Source organism: Liolophura sinensis, chromosome 4 (assembly GCF_032854445.1).
Source record: "Liolophura sinensis isolate JHLJ2023 chromosome 4, CUHK_Ljap_v2, whole genome shotgun sequence".
NCBI classification, from domain to species: Eukaryota; Metazoa; Mollusca; class Polyplacophora; order Chitonida; family Chitonidae; genus Liolophura; species Liolophura sinensis.
In genome coordinates this window covers 4669165-4690802 of record NC_088298.1, presented here as the reverse complement: position 1 = coordinate 4690802, position 21638 = coordinate 4669165, and the positions used below count along the sequence as shown (strand labels likewise).

General features: G+C 38.4%; 2 protein-coding genes across 3 annotated transcripts; one reads left to right on the top strand and one right to left on the bottom strand.

The window, feature by feature from the left end:
* Positions 1 to 430: 430 nt before the first annotated feature.
* On the bottom strand, positions 431 to 13319 carry LOC135464761 (pre-mRNA-splicing factor CWC25 homolog). 2 transcript variants are annotated; one of them, XM_064742300.1, is made up of 9 exons: positions 13225 to 13319; positions 11793 to 11887; positions 11287 to 11408; positions 10390 to 10483; positions 9254 to 9323; positions 4829 to 5230; positions 3741 to 4099; positions 3208 to 3369; positions 431 to 1910 (listed from the first exon to the last, which is right to left on the bottom strand). In XM_064742300.1, the coding sequence occupies exons 2-9, from the start codon at positions 11840 to 11842 to the stop codon at positions 1796 to 1798; spliced, it is 1374 nt and encodes a 457-aa protein (XP_064598370.1). In that variant the 5' UTR covers positions 11843 to 11887; positions 13225 to 13319; the 3' UTR covers positions 431 to 1795. The 2 variants fall into 2 exon arrangements, with proteins under 2 accessions (XP_064598370.1, XP_064598372.1); XM_064742302.1 differs by having other exon boundaries at positions 11793 to 11842; positions 13225 to 13292.
* Positions 13320 to 13395: 76 nt separating this feature from the next.
* Positions 13396 to 21427, top strand: LOC135464603 (death-associated protein 1-like). The gene is made up of 4 exons (XM_064742047.1): positions 13396 to 13559; positions 19538 to 19643; positions 20170 to 20227; positions 20456 to 21427. The coding sequence occupies exons 1-4, from the start codon at positions 13508 to 13510 to the stop codon at positions 20579 to 20581; spliced, it is 342 nt and encodes a 113-aa protein (XP_064598117.1). The 5' UTR covers positions 13396 to 13507; the 3' UTR covers positions 20582 to 21427.
* The last annotated feature ends 211 nt before the right edge of the window (positions 21428 to 21638 follow it).

Genomic DNA, 21638 nt, shown 5'->3' with positions numbered 1-21638 from the left:
GGTTTCACGTTGTTCCGGTACTCAAGGATATTTCACATTTTTGACATCATTCACAGTATGATAATCCCCCTGGATTATCAGCAAGAGCTGGATTTGAAGCTGTGACAAGGATTAGTCGCACTGCAAGACAACCCTTTAGTCAACAGGACTGCGAGGACCTCTTCACAAATCACTAGATTTCTTTTTATGACATCTCATTCTTGTTTGCCAATATGACTCATATGTTGCAATTTCTGAAAACTGTGTGACTTTAATTTGCATGCAGCAAATTGAGTTTACTGGAAAACTCATAACAGCGACATTATTACAATCTTAAAGGTCATAATTCCGGCATCTGCTACAAATGTCCCACCTTATTGCCACAGACTAGCAGCTACAGAATCTGAACACACGAATCTCATTAGTCAACAGGCTGTTGTCTTCCAGAACAACCAATCAGATGTCATGACTGATGAGGGCTATATTTGTACTGTAAAAACAAAATGTCCATAACTGAACAAATATCATGACGTATATTAAGTCTGTTTACTTACTGAATCATATACCTCAATAAAAACGTTTTGCTGTAAATAATAAATCAAATTTGTTAACTTAAAAAAAAAAAAAATATATATACATATATCTACCATATAATACATGGATACATACATGTATCTGTGGCAGTTAAAACAGCCTGTACTGGCTCAGGGTTTCTGAAAATACATGTACACAGGTTAAGCTAAAACCTGAGATGTGCCAGATTTTAAAAGCTAAAGTTAATTCGACTGGTGTTATACACCATGCTCAAGAATATTTCTCCCATGTGAAGTTAATGTATTAAAATGTAACATCCTCTTGATGTCAAGAGCTGGATTTGAACCTGCTACAGTGTACTTCCTTGGTTAATCCCCAGTAAAATGACAGACCTTTCCAAGATTTGTTATCCCTCCTTGCAAAATCCCATGGCTCTTGTGAAATTTCTGAGGAAGTCCAGTATTGCATACTGGGGAAATGCTGCTGTGGCACTGCACATTCATAGAATACTTAATACAAGCCCCCCGGGGTTTCCATGACCTGGGGCCGATTCCCCACATCCATTTCTGACTTGAGTCAAAATTTGAAATACAATCTGATAGCTTGTTTGGGAGCTTTAGAAATTAAAATTTTGTCCTCTTCATCAATGTCGTTTTAAGACAAATTTGTCCAAATTTCAACTCCCAGTATCAAAAGCCAAGCCTCATGCAGAGTTTTTTAAATCTTGACTTAAGACAGAAAGGGCTTCGTAGAATCAGCCCCTGGGTACTTCTACTGAACTGGATTGTTTCATCCAACAAACTTAAAGGTTATTTAGAGGAGGAAGGTGAGCAGGTATACAATTTTTGACACCAGCCAGCAGTTTCCACGTTCCGGGAGCTGTCATATTCAAACACTGCTTGTCAGGCCTCATTAATGGATGGACCCAACTCAGCCCATGTCCCACAACCCCTTCTCCTGACCACGTTACTTTTCAATCCCATCTCGATGAAAACAGTTGTGATGTCATGACATCATAAAAAGGCTGAACATTTGTAACCAATGTGTGGGACATCCGGTTGACCTGTTTGTAACAATACTGCTTATGACTGGTCAATTGCGTGTTTTTGATTGACAGTTCGGAAAGGTCTACCCTCTCCAAATCCAAGTTCAAGTGTTTGTATCGTACAACGAAACGGTCTTTCAGAGTGAACTTAAAATTCAGTTGTGTACATCCCTTGCACACAAAAAATGTTTGCAGGGTCTTGAGTCCTCTTTTATTGCTGTCTCAATCAAAGTTGAATCAACGCCGAGTGAAGTCTTTGTCAAGGTCAGCCTTAGTTCGTTGCACGTTGTAAATGTTGCGTTTTATTCGGTCTTGCACAGAACTCTGGGATACGTGGCCAGCCATCAAGGGGCTGAAATAAAAAAATAGACATTATTTACCCGGCAAGGTGGTTGTTGATCTGGTCTTCAATATTTTTTTTTCTTTTTGGTTTTTCTTTGAAGAGAAAAAGACACTTGAAAATAATTTTGTATGGTGGGTATTTGGGGCCAAATCTTAGTATATATAATCCTTGTGTAATGGCGTTATAAATGAGGATGCAACACATGTTTAACATATTTGCACTAGAATTTGGTCATCTGAGCTAACAAATGTATTCAAACTGGATTTTGATATATGTTTAAATATATAATGATAATTTATATAATTATATAATATTCATATTTTTAATATATTCATAATTATTATCATAATTCAGTTTATACGCATATGTTTGGACACAAACAACACATTTACATTCAAATATTTATTAGACATGCATCACATCCTTATTTAGAACATTATTATGCAATAACAACAAATACCAAAAGGTGATCCCAAATACCCACTATAAAAATACATTTTTAAATACCCTTTTTTCCTGAAAAAAGTTTTAAAGACCATATTTGCAAATACGTTTTGATGCTCTTTCATCTGATTTTGGCATCATTTTTATGTTTGCTTTTCCTTTAAGAGCTATGACTACCTTACAAACACTCTTGTAATTTAATCAGTAATGGGGTTCGCCAGCCTTCTACAAAGGGAAGCAAATCTTGTAACTGATAACAGCAGGTCCCTCTATCTATTTGAATAACAATGTCAGCTATGATTATTCAGGATTACTTGTGTTGGTATTGAAATCAGTGGTATTGGTATTTAAGTAGGTAGAGGGCACTGTTGTTTTATCAGTTACAAGATTTGCTTCCCTTTGTACAGGGCTGGCGGACTCCATAGACAAACACCACACTCAGATTTAAAACGATGTCACCTGTGCAACCGCAGTACAGTTCATGGCTGGAGGAAACTAGTTTGACAGAAGTTAACCTCTGGTTTTTGGTAAGTAAATAAAATTTCCTACGCACTATTTTGTTGATTGGATTGATTGATTGATTGATTGCTGATTGATTGATTGATTGATTACTGACTGATTGATTGACAGGTATGATTTTTCACTTGATGGCAGTCAAGTTTATGGCTGGAGCAAGCTGAAGTAAACCACCGACATTTGCCAGGCACCTGACAAACCTCCTGACCTAAAACTGCAGCCACAATATAACTGGATTAATAGACGCGACCTAATACGTCATGTACCTGATAGTCACAACAATGTCAAGGTGAAGCTTTCGTCCCAGTACAAAAATGTCTGTGAGCGTGTGTGAGTTGGAGCTTACTTGAGGAAATCGGAACTGCTGCCTTTGTTCAAGTGAGATTTCTCCTCAGCATCTGCTTCTTCTCTGTAGCGTTTCACGTTTTTCTCCCGCTGACTGTCGCGCCATTTTGCGTTTTCTTGCATCTCCTCCAGCTTTCTCAACTTTTCCTCTTCCGTTAGATTTCTGTAGAGAAATATTTAATTATTTCAGGATAGATTTTTTTAACTTCAATTATTTATTTACACTGGTGTATAATGCTGCGATCTACAACAATTCACAAGTAAAATTGCGATCATTTCCATAGCAGATGGAACAGGAGTACACTTCAGTAAATATCTGACACCTGGAATATTTAATTATTTGATTGTGTCTTCATCACCATACCTACTGATTGAATATGATGGCAGTCAGTTTTGTGTGCGACAGAAACCAACATGCCCAGGTAAAACCACTAACCTCTGGCAATTTACTGACAAATGTTCCACATGTGATGTTACAACCAATCTTTAATTTCCCGTTCAACAAATCTCTGCTAGACAGAATTCCAAACAAACCTTTTTGTTGCCTTTTCAGCTGGTGATCGACTTCTGGATCTTCTACGTGATCTTTCATTAACAGGTGACCTTGACCTCCGTCTATAAGGTGACTTCCTACGCACAGGTGAGCGAGATCCTTTTCTCTTTGGAGACCGTGACTTTTTCCTTGCAGGTGACCTCGACCTTTTCCTTGTACGTGACCTTGACCGATTCCTTATAGGTGACCTAGATGTGCTTCTATACTGAGAACGTTGTTTGACTTTTGGAGACTTTTTCTGCATTAGTGATTTTTTATGCTCTGTTGACCTTGATCTTGACCTTTTTGGCGACCTGGACTTATTTGATGTCTCATCTGCCCTTGAGTTCTCGCCTCTGAGCTGGGTGAGCAAAAAGACAAGTAAAAAAACTTAAATAACTATATTATTTATTGACTTTTCTCCAATGCAGGGGCCTCCGTGGCTTAGTTGGTTAGTGCGCTAGCGCAGTGTAATGACTCAGGAGTCTCTCACCAATGCGGTCAGGAAAAAAGGGTATTTAAAAATGTATTTTTATAGTGGTCCAGCTCATGCTGGCTTCCTCTTCGGCCGTATGTGGGAAGGTTGCCAGCAACCTTCGGATGGTCGTGGGTTTCCCCTGGGCTCTGCCCGGTTTCCTCCCACCATAATGCTGGCCGTCATCGTATAAGTGAAATATTCTTGAGTAGGCGTAAAACACTAATCAAATAAATAAATAAATAAATTTCTTCAATTCCATACTGAAGAATTTTCACTTATACGATACCTTTTTTATACTACTGATGACCAGGTAACATACAGATATATGCCCTACAACAGTGTGAATATGTGCTTATCAAAACACTTCAGGCTGCAAAAATTGCCCCCAAGTATCATGGCTGTTTTGCCAAGTACCATCAAATGCCTTAAGAGAAATAAGTGTCACAGTCCATGGGAACTAAGACGTGCCTGTCCATGAATGGGACTCATTCAGCTAAGTCTCCATCCATCTTTAATAAACAAAAAACTAAAACTACACTACAACCCTTCATTGTGAAACCACAAGTCAAATGCCTAAAGTCTACAATCAGTGGAAGGAAAATGAAAACCTACCAGTAACCCATACTGTTTTGATGCTGCTTTTCGATGGTTTGTCGAAGGGGAAGAACTCTTCCTATGCTCTCGCATTTCCCTTTTCTTAGAGTGGTTTATCTCGGGTGATGATGAACGTTTCTTCCGTCTCTCTTTTCGCTCCTTTCTTGATCTCTTCATTGAATGATCCTCCTCATCCTCATCACGCTGATTATCTCCCCTGTCTTTGTGTTTTCTTCTCCCACCACCAGATGCCTCTGCTGACTTGGGTTGGTGTTTTTTTGACAGCACAGCCAGATATTTCTTCATGATATCATCATCACCATCATCATCATCATCGCTTTCATCATCAGAACTCTGAACTTTCTTCTTTTTATGTTTCTTCTTTTTCTTCTTATGCTTACTTTTTTCCTTCTCTTTCACCTGAAACACATTCCAATTCTCTATGACAGAAAGTCATCAACATCACCAATTTTGTTGACACTTATTCACATCACCAATTTTGTTACACTTATTCACATCACTGATTTTGTTGACACTTATTAACATCAATAATTTTGCGACACTTATTCACATCACCGATACTGCAGACACTTATTCACATCACCAATATTGCAGACACTTATTCACATCACCAATATTGCTGACACTTATTCACATCACCAATATTGCAGACACTTATTCACATCACCAATATTGCTGACACTTATTCACATCACCAATATTGCAGACACTTATTCACATCACCAATATTGCTGACACTTATTCACATCACCAATATTGCTGACACTTATTCACATCACCAATATTGCTCACCCTTATTCACATCACCAATATTGCTGACACTTATTCACATCACCAATATTGCTCACCCTTATTCACATCACTAATTTTGTGACACTTATTCACATCACCAATATTGCAGACACTTATTCACATCACTAATTTTGTGACACTTATTCACATCACCAATATTGCTGACACTTATTCACATCACCAATATTGCAGACACTTATTCACATCACCAATATTGCTGACACTTATTCACATCACCAATATTGCTGACACTTATTCACATCACCAATATTGCTCAAATTTTGTGACACTTATTCACATCACCAATATTGCAGACACTTATTCACATCACTAATTTTGTGACACTTATTCACATCACCAATATTGCTGACACTTATTCACATCACCAATATTGCAGACACTTATTCACATCACCAATATTGCTGACACTTATTCACATCACCAATATTGCTGACACTTATTCACATCACCAATATTGCTCACCCTTATTCACATCACTAATTTTGTGACACTTATTCACATCACCAATATTACTGACACTTATTCACATCACCAATATTGCTGACACTTATTCACATCACTAATTTTGTGACACTTATTCACATCACCCATATTGCTGACACTTATTCACATCACCCATATTGCAGACACTTATTCACATCACTAATTTTGTGACACTTATTCACATCACCAATTTTATTGACATTTATTCAAACATTTCAAGTATATTGTATTTTCTACAAAAATTTACATTCCATATATCTGTAATGTTGAGCAAACCAGTACATGCACACAGTTCCATAGACGCGAGTTTGACATATTGTCCCCACACCGGCAGAATTTCAGCTATCTTTAATGTCATTGGTTTGGTTCTCAGCACAAACATTACACAGCCCCCTCTGTTGGCTGACATGTGGTAGGAGACACAGAAAACAAGGTGACTTATTCAACACTGACATATGTTGAAGGCTGCACAACTGAGAAAAGATTCTCAAGGCTGTCTTGTGTTAACTGGGACATCAACAGAAAGTCATGGCCAGCATTAAGTAATTCCTCTGCTAACTATAACACAGAAGTGGTGGACAGAATAACGCCTGTCTGTATTGACTTCCAGTCTCCTGTCCTTATTTCAATGTCTTTGAATACAGTGGCTACAGTTTGAAAAGAAGTGATTGTTTCCTTGTACTTCTAACTGCCCTGCATACTGAGAGGTTGTTTCCTTGTACTTTTCACTGTCCTGCATACTGAGAGGTTGTTTCCTTGTACTTTTCACTGTCCTGCATACTGAGAGGTTGTTTCCTTGTACTTTTCACTGTCCTGCATACTGAGAGGAAGTATTGGGATGTCAGCTTGCTATCAGTTCAAATCAATGCTGAAGTAGTTTGATAACCATGCCGTGGTGGGATTATGTTCACTCCTTCCTTCTTTTTCCACCAAATATCTCACTGCACATCTAACACCCTGGCCAACAGTAAATGTTGCATTGCTTACTTTCATCTTGTCGAAACGGGTTGGTTTTAGGTTTTCATGAGTTAGTTTTGCTGCCAATTTCAGGTCTAAGTAGTCTTGAAAGTTAACAATGTGCTGTAGGGACTCAATGCTCACAACAGGTGAAGTTAGCTTGAGCTCTGAAACAATGTTTTCTGACAAAATAAACTCTTGTCCATTCACAAAGGCTGCCTTAATGTTTTTAAAGACATGTGGAACATCTGATAGAAAGTAAAGTCACTGGCCAGGTTCGTGGGGATGAGCAATTCTGTTGACAGTTTCACATTCTCTACCACATCAGCTAGAAAGTAAAGCCACTGGCCAGGTTCATGAGAATGAGCAAGTCTGTTGAGTGTTTCACATTCTCTACCACATCTGCTAGAAAGTAAACCCACTGGCCAGGTTCGTGGGGATGAGCAATTCTGTTAAGGGTTTCATATTCTCTACCACATCCGCTAGAAAGTAAAGCCACTGGCCAGGTTCGTGGGGATGAGCAATTCTGTCAAGGGTTTCACATTCTCTACCACATCTGCTAGAAAATAAAGCCACTGGCCAGGTTCCTGAGGATGAGCAATTCTGTTAAGGGTTTCACATTCTCTACCACATCTGCTAGAAAGTAAAGCCACTGGCCAGGTTCCTGAGGATCAGCAATTCTGTTGAGGGTTTCACATTCTCTACCACATCTGCTAGAAAATAAAGCCACTGGCCAGGTTCGTGGGGATGAGCAATTCTGTTGAGGGTTTCACATTCTCTACCACATCTGCTAGAAAATAAAGCCACTGGCCAGGTTCCTGAGGATGAGCAATTCTGTTGACAGTTTCACATTCTCTACCACATCTGTTAGAAAGTAAATCCACTGGCCAGGTTCCTGAGGATGAGCAATTCTGTTGAGGGTTTCACATTCTCTACCACATCTGCTAGAAAGTAAAGCCACTGGCCAGGTTTGTGGGGATGAGCAATTCTGTCAAGGGTTTCACATTCTCTACCACATCTGCTAGAAAGTAAAGCCACTGCCCAGGTTCCTGAGGATGAGCAATTTTGCTAAGGGTTTCACATTCTCTACCACATCTGCTAGAAAGTAAAGCCACTGGCCAGGTTCCTGAGGATCAGCAATTTTGTTGAGGGTTTCACATTCTCTACCACATCTGCTAGAAAATAAAGCCACTGGCCAGGTTCCTGAGGATGAGCAATTCTGTTGACAGTTTCACATTCTCTACCACATCTGTTAGAAAGTAAATCCACTGGCCAGGTTCCTGAGGATGAGCAATTCTGTTGAGGGTTTCACATTCTCTACCACATCTGCTAGAAAGTAAAGCCACTGGCCAGGTTCGTGGGGATGAGCAATTCTGTTAAGGGTTTCACATTCTCTACCACAGATCACACTGAATTTTCTCCACATAACACAGTCTGCACTCCCCATATCACTTGTGACAGCTCTGACACGAAGCCCCATGTCTCATGCTCTCTGAATGATGTTAAGAATAATCTGACTCTACTCACACCGCCTGAAATCATGGGCGTGACCTGCAGTTACAGTATGATTTGTATCATTATAGAATGTGTCACACACCAAAGGCAATTTCCACTGTTGATGTCAAACTCCCATTTGGGCGTGATGGACATTTCATCTGAAGTGAGATGGCAAAGTCTTTCCTATTCTGAACTTTCAACTTCAGAAAGTCAAACGTTAACATTGTCCCTTTTGGGAAATCAATGGGGGTCTGAAGTTGATTATTTTTTTGTGTTTCAGTTCATTATGGTGGCGAATGTGCATTCCCATTTTATCCTGACCCGTGTTCAGTGAACAGTTAGTAGCTTATTGTAAAACCTCCCATACATGATCATCAAAACCCTTAGAGAAGATTTTTTTGATCAGATATACAAGGATGCTTGACACCTATTAGCCCTTTGTAATGCCATGCAGGCATGTACCTTTTTAAATAGATATCTTCCGCTTCTGAAAGAAAGACAGACAGACACAAAGACAGACAGGGAGATACAGTACACCTGAATTTACGCTTAAAACAAAATTTTCCACAAGAATGCGGTTTAGAATTTGTCTGTAAATAGATAACCCTAAATCTATCCCAACTTTTCTCAATGGGTCAACATTCTTTGAGGGCCTTATATTAACAAACCCACCAGCTTTTGAAGTTGCCTCATCTTGACTGGATTTTGTAGCAAATTCTTTTTAGCATCTTCCTCTCTTTTCCTGTAACATAAATATAAAAACATCACACTAGGATTTATTTTAAAGTACTGAAAAATAAGTTTGAAGCAGTCATTCAACAAAAGCTAAAACACCATTTGAGATTCATTTTTTTATTTGATTCGCTTTTTATGCCGTACTCAAAAGTATGACACCCACACATGAACAATGGTGACCAGCATTATGGTGGAAGGAAAATGAGCAGAGTCTGGGGAAACCCACCACCATCTGCAGGTTGCTGGCAGACTTTACCATTATACGACAGCATGAGCTGGACTTCAACTCTGTTTCTGTTTTAGGGTAAGTATTCCTTAAGCTACATGTATACGGTACAAGTCAATAATTTACCGTGTTACCATGACAACATACATCTGCAACATGCATAGACTTGTACAAACAAGCAAGGTCACAGACCAAACTGAATTTGTTAATTCTTTGAGCAACATACTCAGCAAATCTTCACTAACGTCTAAGATTCAGCCATCATGAAGACAGAAACAAGTCTCTTGGGGATTCCTTCCCCCGAGGCTACACACAGTTGAACGCACAAGTGATGCGCCCCTATGATCACACAACAAGCATCTTAACCACAACCAGTGTCTAGTCGAGACCTCCACAACTGAAACAAAGTAGCAAATCTGCATCAGTTTCAGAAGGCACTGCACTACTTTCACCAGGCAATGCACCCCACTGCACTAGTTTCAACTTACACTGTGATAGTTTTGGGAACTGCACTAGTTTCAACGGACACTGGCAGCTCCCCGTTGCACTAGCAAGAAATTTAAACGTGCGCTGAATTAATATCAATGTGCACTGAACTAGTTTTAACAGGCACTGCAGTAGTTTCAATGGGCAATGTTCTAGTTTTAAATGGACACTGCACAAGTTATAACGGTCAATACACCAGTTTCAACGAGCACTGCAATAGCTTCAATGGGCACTGCAATAGCTTCAATGGGCACTGCAATAGTTTCAATGGACACTGCACTAGTTTCAGTGGGCACTGCACTAGTTTCAATGGGCATTACGCTATTTTCAATGGACACTGCACTTGTTCACATCAACTCACTTGATCTGGAAGAGAGGATCTTCCCTCATCTTAGCAGCCATATCCATGGCAATGTTAGCCTTGACACGCTCATTAAATATGGCTCCAGGGTCATCTAGATTAAACACCAAACAAAATGTCAACAGGTTTATTTAAAGTCAGTCAAATACATGTAAGTTATAATACTATTACAAACTTGCACTAATGTAAACAACCACCTGAATAGATTAAATAAGTTTTGTTTTAATTCAATTAAATAAGTTTTAACACTTACACAATAAAATCCCAATCGTAACCATATCACTGACATTTGCTTATTTATTTATTTGATAGCTAAGGATATTTTACATATATGACAGATAGGTATAGATGTCATTTAGGAAGTGGATTAAGTAAGAGCATTATCGTTAATTCAGAAAGTGTAATCCCTATTAACGATAATACTGTTATATGACAGAGACCAGCATCATGCAATGGTGGGGGGAAACCTGGCAAACCCATGACCATCTGCAGGTTGATGCCAGACGCTCCCATGTACGGCTGGAAAGAAAGCGTGAGCTGGATTTGAACTCACTCGTTTCTTTATGATTTAATGTGGCTGTCAACATCACGTACTTTAGTCAGTGCACAGTGGACACAATTCATAATTGAGTTCTCCCTTAATGAAACGCCATGCTAAAGACACATAAAATGATGATTCCTATATTTTAAAATAAGCATTCTTTTGAAGCCTGGAAATAATTTGGAATTGGAGCTAGACATGGCAAATTTTCCAGCTACTCACATTATGAAAAACAGGACAATATTTAAATTTATACAGTAGTTTTGTCCCTTACCAAACAGTTGGACACTGTAAATATACTACTGAATGCTCCTTCAACATATTTTATGGCTTGCTTTCTCGGTTTCTCTGCTTACTTTTGTCTTCGGGGGGTTCTTCTTCCTGTTCAAAAATCTTATCAATCTTTCGTCCGAGGAGATATTCTTCTGACTCCGGCTTGGCAGTTTTATACATCCAGTCCATCTTGCCATCATCTCTCCTGAAATCAGAATGGAAATTATCCAGTCATTCTGTATTTGTTCCACTTATATTTGATTGCAAGACATTTTATGTCACAATCAAAGGTATTTCACTTACATGACAGAGGTCAGGGTTCTGTATTTATTATTTTTGTTTAACACCACAATCAATTCTTCTCCATATATAATATAGCCAGCCTAAACCACTGACCTAATGCCCTAGCCAGTCACTCAACACTGATTTATTTAATTTTATATTTGACTCCTGTTTTATGCCGTACTTAAGAACACCAGTCAATAACTCTTGATTGAACTCGAGTTTCCTGCTTGCGACGTGTACTCTCTAGCTCTTTCCCTGTGAACTGAAAAGCGAAAAAAAAAAAAAAAACACATTAGGAACTTACTCTCGTTCTTTCATCAGCTCCTTAATACGTTTCCTTTCGTCTGAACCCATCTTGAAATCAACGTCAACAATGCTATGGGATAAAAGTCAACAATACTGAAAAAAAAAAGGTTGGGATTAATTTATTTTCCTTATTCATTTGATTGGTGTTTTATGCCTAATTGTGTAAGCTAAATGATCCCTCCTTCTTTAACATTCTGACATTCACCTTGTTGGTCGACTGACCAAATGAATGTCAGAAATATAAAATATGGAGGTTGTACCGGTACATTTCACGTTGGTGAATTACACAGTACTCAATAATATTTAACTTAGGCCTATACAATGGTGGCCATTATTATTGCGGGAGGAAGCCATGGGAAAACGATGACCATCCCCCCGGTTGCTGGAAGACCTTCCCACATACAGCTTGAGAGGAAACCAGCATGAGCTGGACATAAACTCACACTGATCTCACTGGTGAGAGGTTCCTGGGTCATGCGAAACTGACCTGAAATTAATTATTTACTGGATAGAATTTACATTTACAAGAAAAAAGCTCCGTGGGGTGAGTAAGACACTGGGATGAAAAAGAAAAAACTATATGTCAAACCAGAAGTCCATTACGTAGAAGTATGCAACTTTCCCATAGCTAGTCTCCATTGCAAGTACACGTTACGTCATCTGTAGATGCTTGTGTCACCTGGTGGAGAAATACGCCAAACTTTTGGGTGGAAATTGTGAACTGAATCATGGGAAATCCAATTGTAAATGGCTGCTACAAGAACTGACCACACCTTAAAACCGAAACTTCATATTTAATAACTATGATTTTAATAATCATTGTTGATACACAGTTATAAACCAATTGATTATTTTTGTACTTCCAAGCAACTCTAAAACAATTATTATCAAAGATGTTGCTGTCCTTTTACAATACTCTCTGTTGTCATAATTTTTTTTAAAGTTTATTTCAACATAAACATGTTTGGATCCCACCATGCATCAGCCGTTTCTCAAGCATTAGCTGCACAATAGAGAGGAAAAAAAATACATGGCTGCGCAGATATGTCACATAATGTGTTGGAGATGGAAGTAAAGTGTCAAGTGCCGTGGAGGCTGTAGGGAAGTTGCATACTTCCAGGTAATGGACTTCTGATCACTCTAATAATTTTGACATTTCTAGCACTTCTGAATTAAATTCTGAACATCTTTCTGATGCATTTTTTTCTTATAAATAAAGAAGAATTCCTCACAAAAAAAATAGGACAAATGGCCTAGCCACGTAAAGGATTCTTTAAAACGCCTGTTTCGAGCGGAATCTGGTCTCCAAATAATACTATTAGTACAGGACGGCAGCAGGATTACTGCAGACGACAGTTTTCAAGCAACCAATGTCCTCTTTGAAACAAAAGTCAAATTTCATACAAAAAGAGAAAGGTCGAACAACCTACCTAACGTAGTGGAGTTATGCCATGTGAGTGCTGTCAACAAAAAAACTCGCGTTTTCACGTTGTTTGTGTTCTTCGCGCTTAGCGGCAAAACTTCTCGCGTCATCAATAAATGTGCACTGAAACGTGACTCGTACTTTGCATATTTTCTACGTACTACAGATATACTGACAGGATACGAGTGAAGACCACACGTTGCAAAGCTTGAGCAGTTGATTTGTGAAAATAAGAAGACGGGTTTTCAAGAGAAACGTGTTTCCGAAGAATTTGAGAGGTCAAAGTGAATATGTCGTCCACAGACGAGAGCTCAGACTTGAAGGGTGGTCACCCACCAGCAGGTGAGTGAAAATTTGTGCAAGCCAACCCTCTAGTTTTACATGTATGTCAGGGTTTGTTTTTCACCCTACATCGTGAGGCTCTAGTAGTCATTGACATGGAACAACATGGTATTCATCTGCTCTGCTGGCATCGTTTTTAACTTGTTAGTTTTATTACGCACTTGTAATGTGACATTCGTCTGAATTTTCACCCAGCAACATGTCTTTAATCTTTACTTAAGAAGGGGCATTGATTGGGACAAATTGCCATCAAGGTACAAAGTTTTGTTGGCAAGAATATTATTTTCTATTTACTGATTGTGTGAATTTATTTGTTTCAATTTATAAAAATAAACCTGCACAAGTGTTAAGAATATGCCTGTGGTTTTAAGCACAGGGTTTCAACACCTCATATGTTATTTTTGTTTGTCTGGCTCAAAAGGCTCTCAGTGCTGTATACACATTAGCTGTGGATGACAACGCCCGTAGGGACTTGCGTAGTCATGGCTGGGTCCCCTTTAGCACGGATGAATTGTAAAATTTCGGAAAACAGTTGACCTCGCCCATCCAGCCACTCCTTTACCATGCTTAGGGTACCTGATTGTTAAAATCCCGAGATGTCGATCATGCCAAAGCTATATATCCATCCATATTTGTTAAAGTCCGGATGGATACCAAATGGCTGCCTCTTACTGGCTTTGTTTGTGGAGGTCAGGCATGTCAAAACAATGGCATGTGCTCTAGTTTGGTTCCCTGACGAGCTTTTTGTACCATCGAAAGTAAATTGGACTCAAACTAGCCTGTGAATGATCGCATAACAACAAATGGACTGAAATAGCCAGCATAATTGAAGGTAGAGGTAGTTTTGTATCCAGCTGCCTAGCCGTGCAGGCATGGCATGTAGATGGCAACCATTTCGTAAGTGGATATTTACCTTTGGTATAATTGACGTCTCAGCATTTTTATAGTCTGGTGCCCTAGGACCCTAAGCACTGTAAAGATGTGGCTGGATGGGTGAGGTACGATATTAATCGATTGTTTTTCCAAAATTTTACAATTCATCCTACCAGGCTAAAGGGGACCCAGCCATGACAACGCGAGCCTCTACGAGCATTGTCATCTATGACTATATATACCTGTACCCGTACGCAGCAAGTTCATCTGTATTTTTTAATAGTATCATAAAAGTATGCCTGAGAATCTTGTTAGATTCAGGTGATTGATTGATTGATTGATTGATTTTTATATTGACCATCTTATTAGACAGGTATATATTTAGGATATGTAGTAACAAATGTAATTCAGAAACTAGATTTGTTCTCTCTGCTTACAAACTGCTACTGAAAATGGTCGTATTGTGGTTGAAAAATACATGTCTGCCTAAACTGTTCGTGGTCTGATTACAAACTAGTAGATAGAATATAAGATTATTGACCCTCACATCCTTGATCAATGAGGTCATGTGTTCAAATCCAGCTCTCGCTGTTTTTGTCATCACCATAGCTGGTGAAGATTGATGGTTTACTCTGAGTACTCATTGTTTCTTTCACTCATAGAGCTGGGGCTGATTCCACAAAGATATTTCTGACTAAAGTCAAAAATTAGAATGTTGCCCTAATGTTTAGTTTTCGGTAATGGAAGTTGAAATTTTGAAACATTTATCTGAAGATAACTTTGATAAGGGCAGAAAAATAAGCTCTGAAATGATATTTCAAGTTCTGACCTAAGTCAAAGCTGGCTTTGTGAAATCTGCCCCTGACTGCAATCATGTAAGAGCAAAATTCTGTAGCATCTCTCCTCATCATGTGACGGAAAAATTATTAAGTACGACATTAAACCCCAAGCACACGTTAGCACCTCAAATGAACCAGTCAAGTAAATAATAAATATCAAACCATTGAAAACATATTATACGAATAGAAAAAGAATGTGAAACAATAAAACCATGAATAAAAAGACTACTACTATTTTGTTTTACAAAAAACAAGACATTTATTTGTGAGGTGCATTGCAAAGGGAGGTGGTTTACTGTACATAAAATGCAGATGTAAGAAGTGAAAAATTCTTAATAATTAAGTAAATTGATAAATACATCACCATGTACGTAGACTTGAAATGAATACCCAACATTTCTATTAATTGACAAGGTTAAGCCTGAATTAGACCCCATGCTGACTTTTGATTATTTGTAGGTTATAAACTTCACAAATGTGCCAGACTGTCAGATTGTAAATCAAAGTATGGATACCTATATATTATTAAGGCTACACCTGCTGTTAATGGAGACGCAGATGACTTAGCCAGAGGCGTCCTGTACAGCTCACATGTGCTTTACCATGACTATGGGTTGTATATGTAGCTATTGACCTAGTTATGACTGCAGACTTGGAGAAATAATGTGTGACCTGTGGCAAGGAGTGAAGCCGGTCATTGACCCTGTCTTAACAGAGCTTAGGATGGGCTAGCACAATGTAACCAGGTGGTCTCTAGGGTCGGCCATGGCATAACATAGGTGAAAGGCTAAAGGTCATTCTGTATTCATTCTCAACCCCTTCACTGAAAATAGCTCGAAGCCTTCAGTAAGTCCAGACATAGGGTGTTGTTAAGACAACATTGATGCATTTGATAATCCCTTCTGACATGCTCTTTATCAAAAGTGGATGAATGAATTGACATCGCTCTACTACCGTGCCATGTGACAGCAAACTAATCTTTACAGCATCCCAGACATGCAGGGGAGAGTCAGAGTAAAATCAAGAGTTGATCCATAACTTAGGGTAGTGTGTGTGTGTGACAGTGAGTCATATACACAGATGCGCATCTTCATTTGTAAAATCATATACACGATGTAATGGGAGACTCTAGGAGGAGCTACACAAAGGTCCAAATCGCAGTAGAAAGCATCGTTTTATTCTCTGACGTAGTGCATGTGCACTTAATATATGTTTTTTGAGCATGCGTACACCTGTAATTGTGATATAATAGAAGGTCCAAATTGTAGTAGAAAGTATCGTTTTATTCTCTGACGTAGTGCATGTGCACTTAATATATGTTTTATGAGCACGCGTACACCTGTAATTGTGACATAATAAAGGAAAGAGTTCATGGCTTTGGGCAGTCTTGATACAGGCAGGAAGGAGTTTTACAAGGTCTCCTTTAAAATCCACCAAAGGTTATGTAAACTGCACTTGCTAACAGTAAGAATGAGGTTGTATATTTCAGCGGACCTCTATGGTCAGTAAACATCGGGTCATATTTTGTGGTCCAATCTATGGGAAACAGTAACATCAACATCAACCAATCAGTGCGCTTCTTTGTGCGGGATTTTTATTGATAATAGGGAAATTGCTTTCTAAACAGGCACAGCTGCAGTGCCTAATGGCTGCCTAATCATGGAAGATACTGTGTACATGTTTACTGTATATAGCACCTTCTTGAGTATAATCCTTGAGTAATTAATTAATTAATTTATTTATTTATTAATCATATAAATAAACCTACATGTAGCTTCTCGGTCATAATATTGATTAATGGAATAGTTAGCAGCATAGATAACCTGATGACAATTAAAAAGTTAAATTTTGTAACTTTTGAAAAGTGCGACTTGGTCATTGCTTGTAGGAGACACATGAATGGAAAACTTTAGCTATATACATGAATAACATAACGAGATATGTGGATAAGAACTCATGTTTATCCGGAAGCGATGTTTCGGTATAGATACTAATACCGTTATTAAGCATAATGAACAACCATAGCAACTCTACTTATATATAAGCACATAAAGTGATTAGTGTCAACACACAGAGGCGAAGGATCTATGTACATGAAATCGTGAATTGGGTAATTTACAGCTCCGTACTGGAATTCAGACTTTTCACATGTTTGCAAGGTGTTTATTCAGGCAGATTCTGCAGGCATTATTCTGTGTAGAGTGATGCAATTATACTTTTAATGAAGCCCTGAAATTGGCCAGTCCATCCAATGTGGTTTTTTTTATTATCTGAAATCATTTTAATAAGGTGTATAAATTGCACTGAAAATTACAGTTTCAGATGTGAAAAGGTTGAGTTAATATGCACACAGAATCACCGATGGAACATTTCCCTTGTGTTGTCATGCTCTAATTGTCTGCAGCACCTGAGCTCAGTACCTGCAGAAAATTTTATGATACCAGCCCAACATTTTATTTAACATGAATTTCATAATTTACAGCATTTGATATTCACAGGCTGAATTCGCAATGGAACATTTCCAGTGTGCACCACATAGTATTTAAAAATACTACTTTAACATTTTGTTTAACATTGCTTTCCTTGGATGCTGATGCCTACACTTGGGGTATGACATCTGCTATGCTAATGAGTGGTCTGTCATGTGGCATATTTTAAAACTGACTCTCGTGGTACTTGGTTAATTCTTGTATTACAACTACATGTGAGGCTAATGGTGGCCTAATGTTTACAGTGTCCGCCTTGAAGTCGTGAGACCTGGGATCAAACCTGTGTCAGGTCATGCCAAAGACTTTAAGAGTTGTACTGTTGCTGTCTTTGCACAAACCGGTTAGAGTAAAAAAATCATGACCGGTTGGCCCGTGTCAGTGGGTGGGGTGTCATGTCTGGTGTCTTTGGCATGATACTTCAGTGGCAGCATGGACTTAGACAGAGTATATACACACGCAAAAATTGCTTAGTATGACATGAAACCTGAAGTATTTGTGGATACTGAAATGGAGAAATGGTTGATCTGAGGGACCTAATATACCGCAATTTGTGAATCATAACTTAGAGCTGGTAAGTCAGTAGCTGCAGAATCCTTTTACTCCTATAGCGCTAGCTGCAGCATGTGTCCCGCCAAAATCGCTTACAATTTGTTGTCAGAAAATAAAATATAGTCACCAAAAATTAGAAGTTTTACGGTAAATGTACCTGAGTTTACGGAGCCTGTGTGCCATCTGTTGTTTTCTGATCGGGTTCATCACATGACCGTGTATTGAGCATTTGGAACCAAAGGCCAAGGTTAACCTCATTTGTTTGATTTTATATGTGTATGTGAACAGTTTGAAAGTTGTGTGGGAATTCATGACATAATCACTGACGACTGGAGGCAGATCAATAAACCCTGATCACTAAACATTGGTAGCAGGTAATGGCCAAGCAATGTAAAAGCTGCTTGTTTTGTATTTGCAAAATTGTAGGGATTTTTTTTTTAATTGTTGCATAACATCACCCTCTTTGATGGCAATCATTTTGTGGGTGTAAGAAACAGAAGAAACCTGCGTATTAAACCTCTGACCTTTGGAAAATTACAGATGGTTTTTCACTTGCATCCTTGTGTTTCACTGATTAGTTTGACATAATACACTAGTAGTGTAACTCAGAAAAATAAAAGAGTCATTTTGTCTCAGTATTTCACCTCCTTATTTTGCCATCATGAGGAGAAGTGAACTCTTGAATCAAAACAAGCCTTTCGTTATTCAGAGTTACATTACTCGTGTGTTTTCCATGCATGTATTACACACAAATGCGGAGCCAGTTGTTAAACATTGTGTTAAAAGTTCAACCTGGCTTATGTCATTATACTGGTTTCGTTCTAATACAAACCAAATGACACTTTAGTTTGGACTAATGTTAATACTGGACTAATGTTATTGTCGGGCTTAAGTCCTAAAACAGTTTTGAACAACTAGCCCATGGCATTCACGCCATATGCTCCGTTTTTGTCCACAGGCAAGACGAAACGCCATTCTTTGATTATGCTGGCTTCCTGTCCGGCTGTATGTGGGAAGGTCTGCCAGCAACCTGAGGATCGTTGTGCACTTCCTCCGGGCCTTGTTGCATCCCACCATAATGCTGGCTGCCGGCATATAAGTGAAATATTCTTTAGTAGGGTGTAAAACACCAATCAAATGAAATAAATAAAATATGAGTAAAAAAATAAACGTTTTTTACAAATATTAGTCAAGTGAATTAGTGCTGGTGTGATTTGTGTGTTGGCAGTGAAGGTTGGAGGTATGAGAGTGGTCCAGCAGAAGAAACATGTCGGCGAAGGTGACGCGAAGAAAGAGCCGACGGCTGGTGAAGAAGAGGAGGAGTTCGCGGAAAGGTCAGAGACAGAAGTGTATACCTAGGACACATTGATTGTTTTACAAAGTACAAACGCAGGTTTTGAACTTGAGGCATCACCGCTTTAGGTCCCACATCTTCGCAATCATGAAACAGAAAATCTAGGCTTGCTAATAAAACACAGATAATAAAATCGCAAGTCTTGGGAGGATGAATTTAGGTATGCATAACATGCCCCCAGTCTTCTGCAAAGTGTGTGATATTCAAAACAAAAACAGCAGAAACTCATCTTTTTCAGGCAAATGAAGGTTATTCACATTTTAACTAATGTTCTTCTATCCTTCTGAATTTTTATATATTCTTTAGTAAATGGCAGTAATGTAAGCTGATAGTAATGTCATCTTGAACAAAAAAAAACTGACTCAAATTGATGAACTTTTGATCAAAAGATATACCATTATTAAATACCATTCAACTCAGCTGAATGGTTATATGAATTTGTGTGAAGCTTTTATCTTTATTCCACTTGAATGATGTTACATGAGTTTTTCTCCTCTGTTTTGTAGCGCCCCAAAGACCGACAAACACCATCAGTCCATTTTATTGTCAGGTGCAGTAACTAAGGTAATGAAGTATGGTTTTTCTTTCTTGCTAGTTCCAGACAGGTACTATAGATTTAACCCTCACCTATCTGCCTGCCAGCTAGGAATCAGGTTTTCAGATATTTCCAATGGTCCATTGAATACAAATTGAAAACTATACATTTAATTTAAATTTGTATAGATTCATCACAAACCCCCTATTATTGAAGTCAAAATGGCTTCAGTTTTTGTTGTTTTTTTTTCTTGGCAGGGTGACCAAGACTTTCCCGAAGCTGCTGTTAAGTCCTTTCATGAAAAACCTCTTCCAACTGTGGATAAGCGGCCTAACCATCCCAAACCTCAAGCTCATTTCATTCAACAGCCCAGAAAGCAGTAGATGTTAGGTCTCTAGTCTGAAGGAGTTACATGGCGTCAGACAAGGTCAACTGCTAGGTCAAGTTTCTTTTTGTTTAAGCATTTAATGTTTTCCTATGCCAAATTATTAATAATATTGTTACGAATAAGATATACAAATCAGGCAGTGGTCTGTCTGTTTGTGGATACTTTGATTGTTGTCTGCTGTAGAATTGTAACTCATTTTGAAGCCAATTTAGGTGATTTTCTCTTTGGAATAGATGTATTCTACAGAACATGTCTTCCTTGGTTGTTAGTATTTGCTTTGTCAATAGCAAAACCTCAGTATAGATGTGCCTTGTGAAAAAGGTTTCAACAAGTGTCAGTTTCCAGTTTAGAAATAATTTAAAACTAAGTTAAAAACTCAAACTTTATAAATACTTCAGAAAAATATTTGACAGGTAATTTTGGCATGGAGGTGGATATGTTAGCAGGTTATGTAACCTTGACCGTTTACCCATCTTCTGACCTCATGTGCTTGTTAGTCTAGGCCTTGACCTGGCAGCAAATGACCTTCAATGACCTTGGTCCAGCATAATGTATATGTTGGAAGTAGATTTATTGAAAGCTATGAATCACTGCAAAAACAAAAAAATGGGATCTATTTTGGTTGTTCAACTTTTAAAACGTGCTAGTCCATGAGACAGATTTGGTGGAGAAAAGGTAAGGAAACAACTTTGTTGCAGGTTTCAACACTTATTGGAATTGCACTGCTGTAAAGTGCAGGTAATGGAATCTTTGTGGTGCATTGATGTTTGCATTGTTTTGTTATTTCTATACAGTGAGGAATGAAGTAGCCTACCGGTACATGTCTGTATCAGTATTAGTTCATTGTACAACTGATAAATACGGCCCAAGTTTATTTTAGGTACGCAAAAATATGTTCCATGATTAAATTCTTATGTTGTTTGGACGTTTAACTGAGCATTTGTGTATTAAAAAAAGTTCACAAATGTTCCCTTCTTAAATATGGTGCAAGATTTTTTTTTGTCTTGAATTTATGCACATACTTGTTCGGAGAAACTAATTTCTTGTAATTG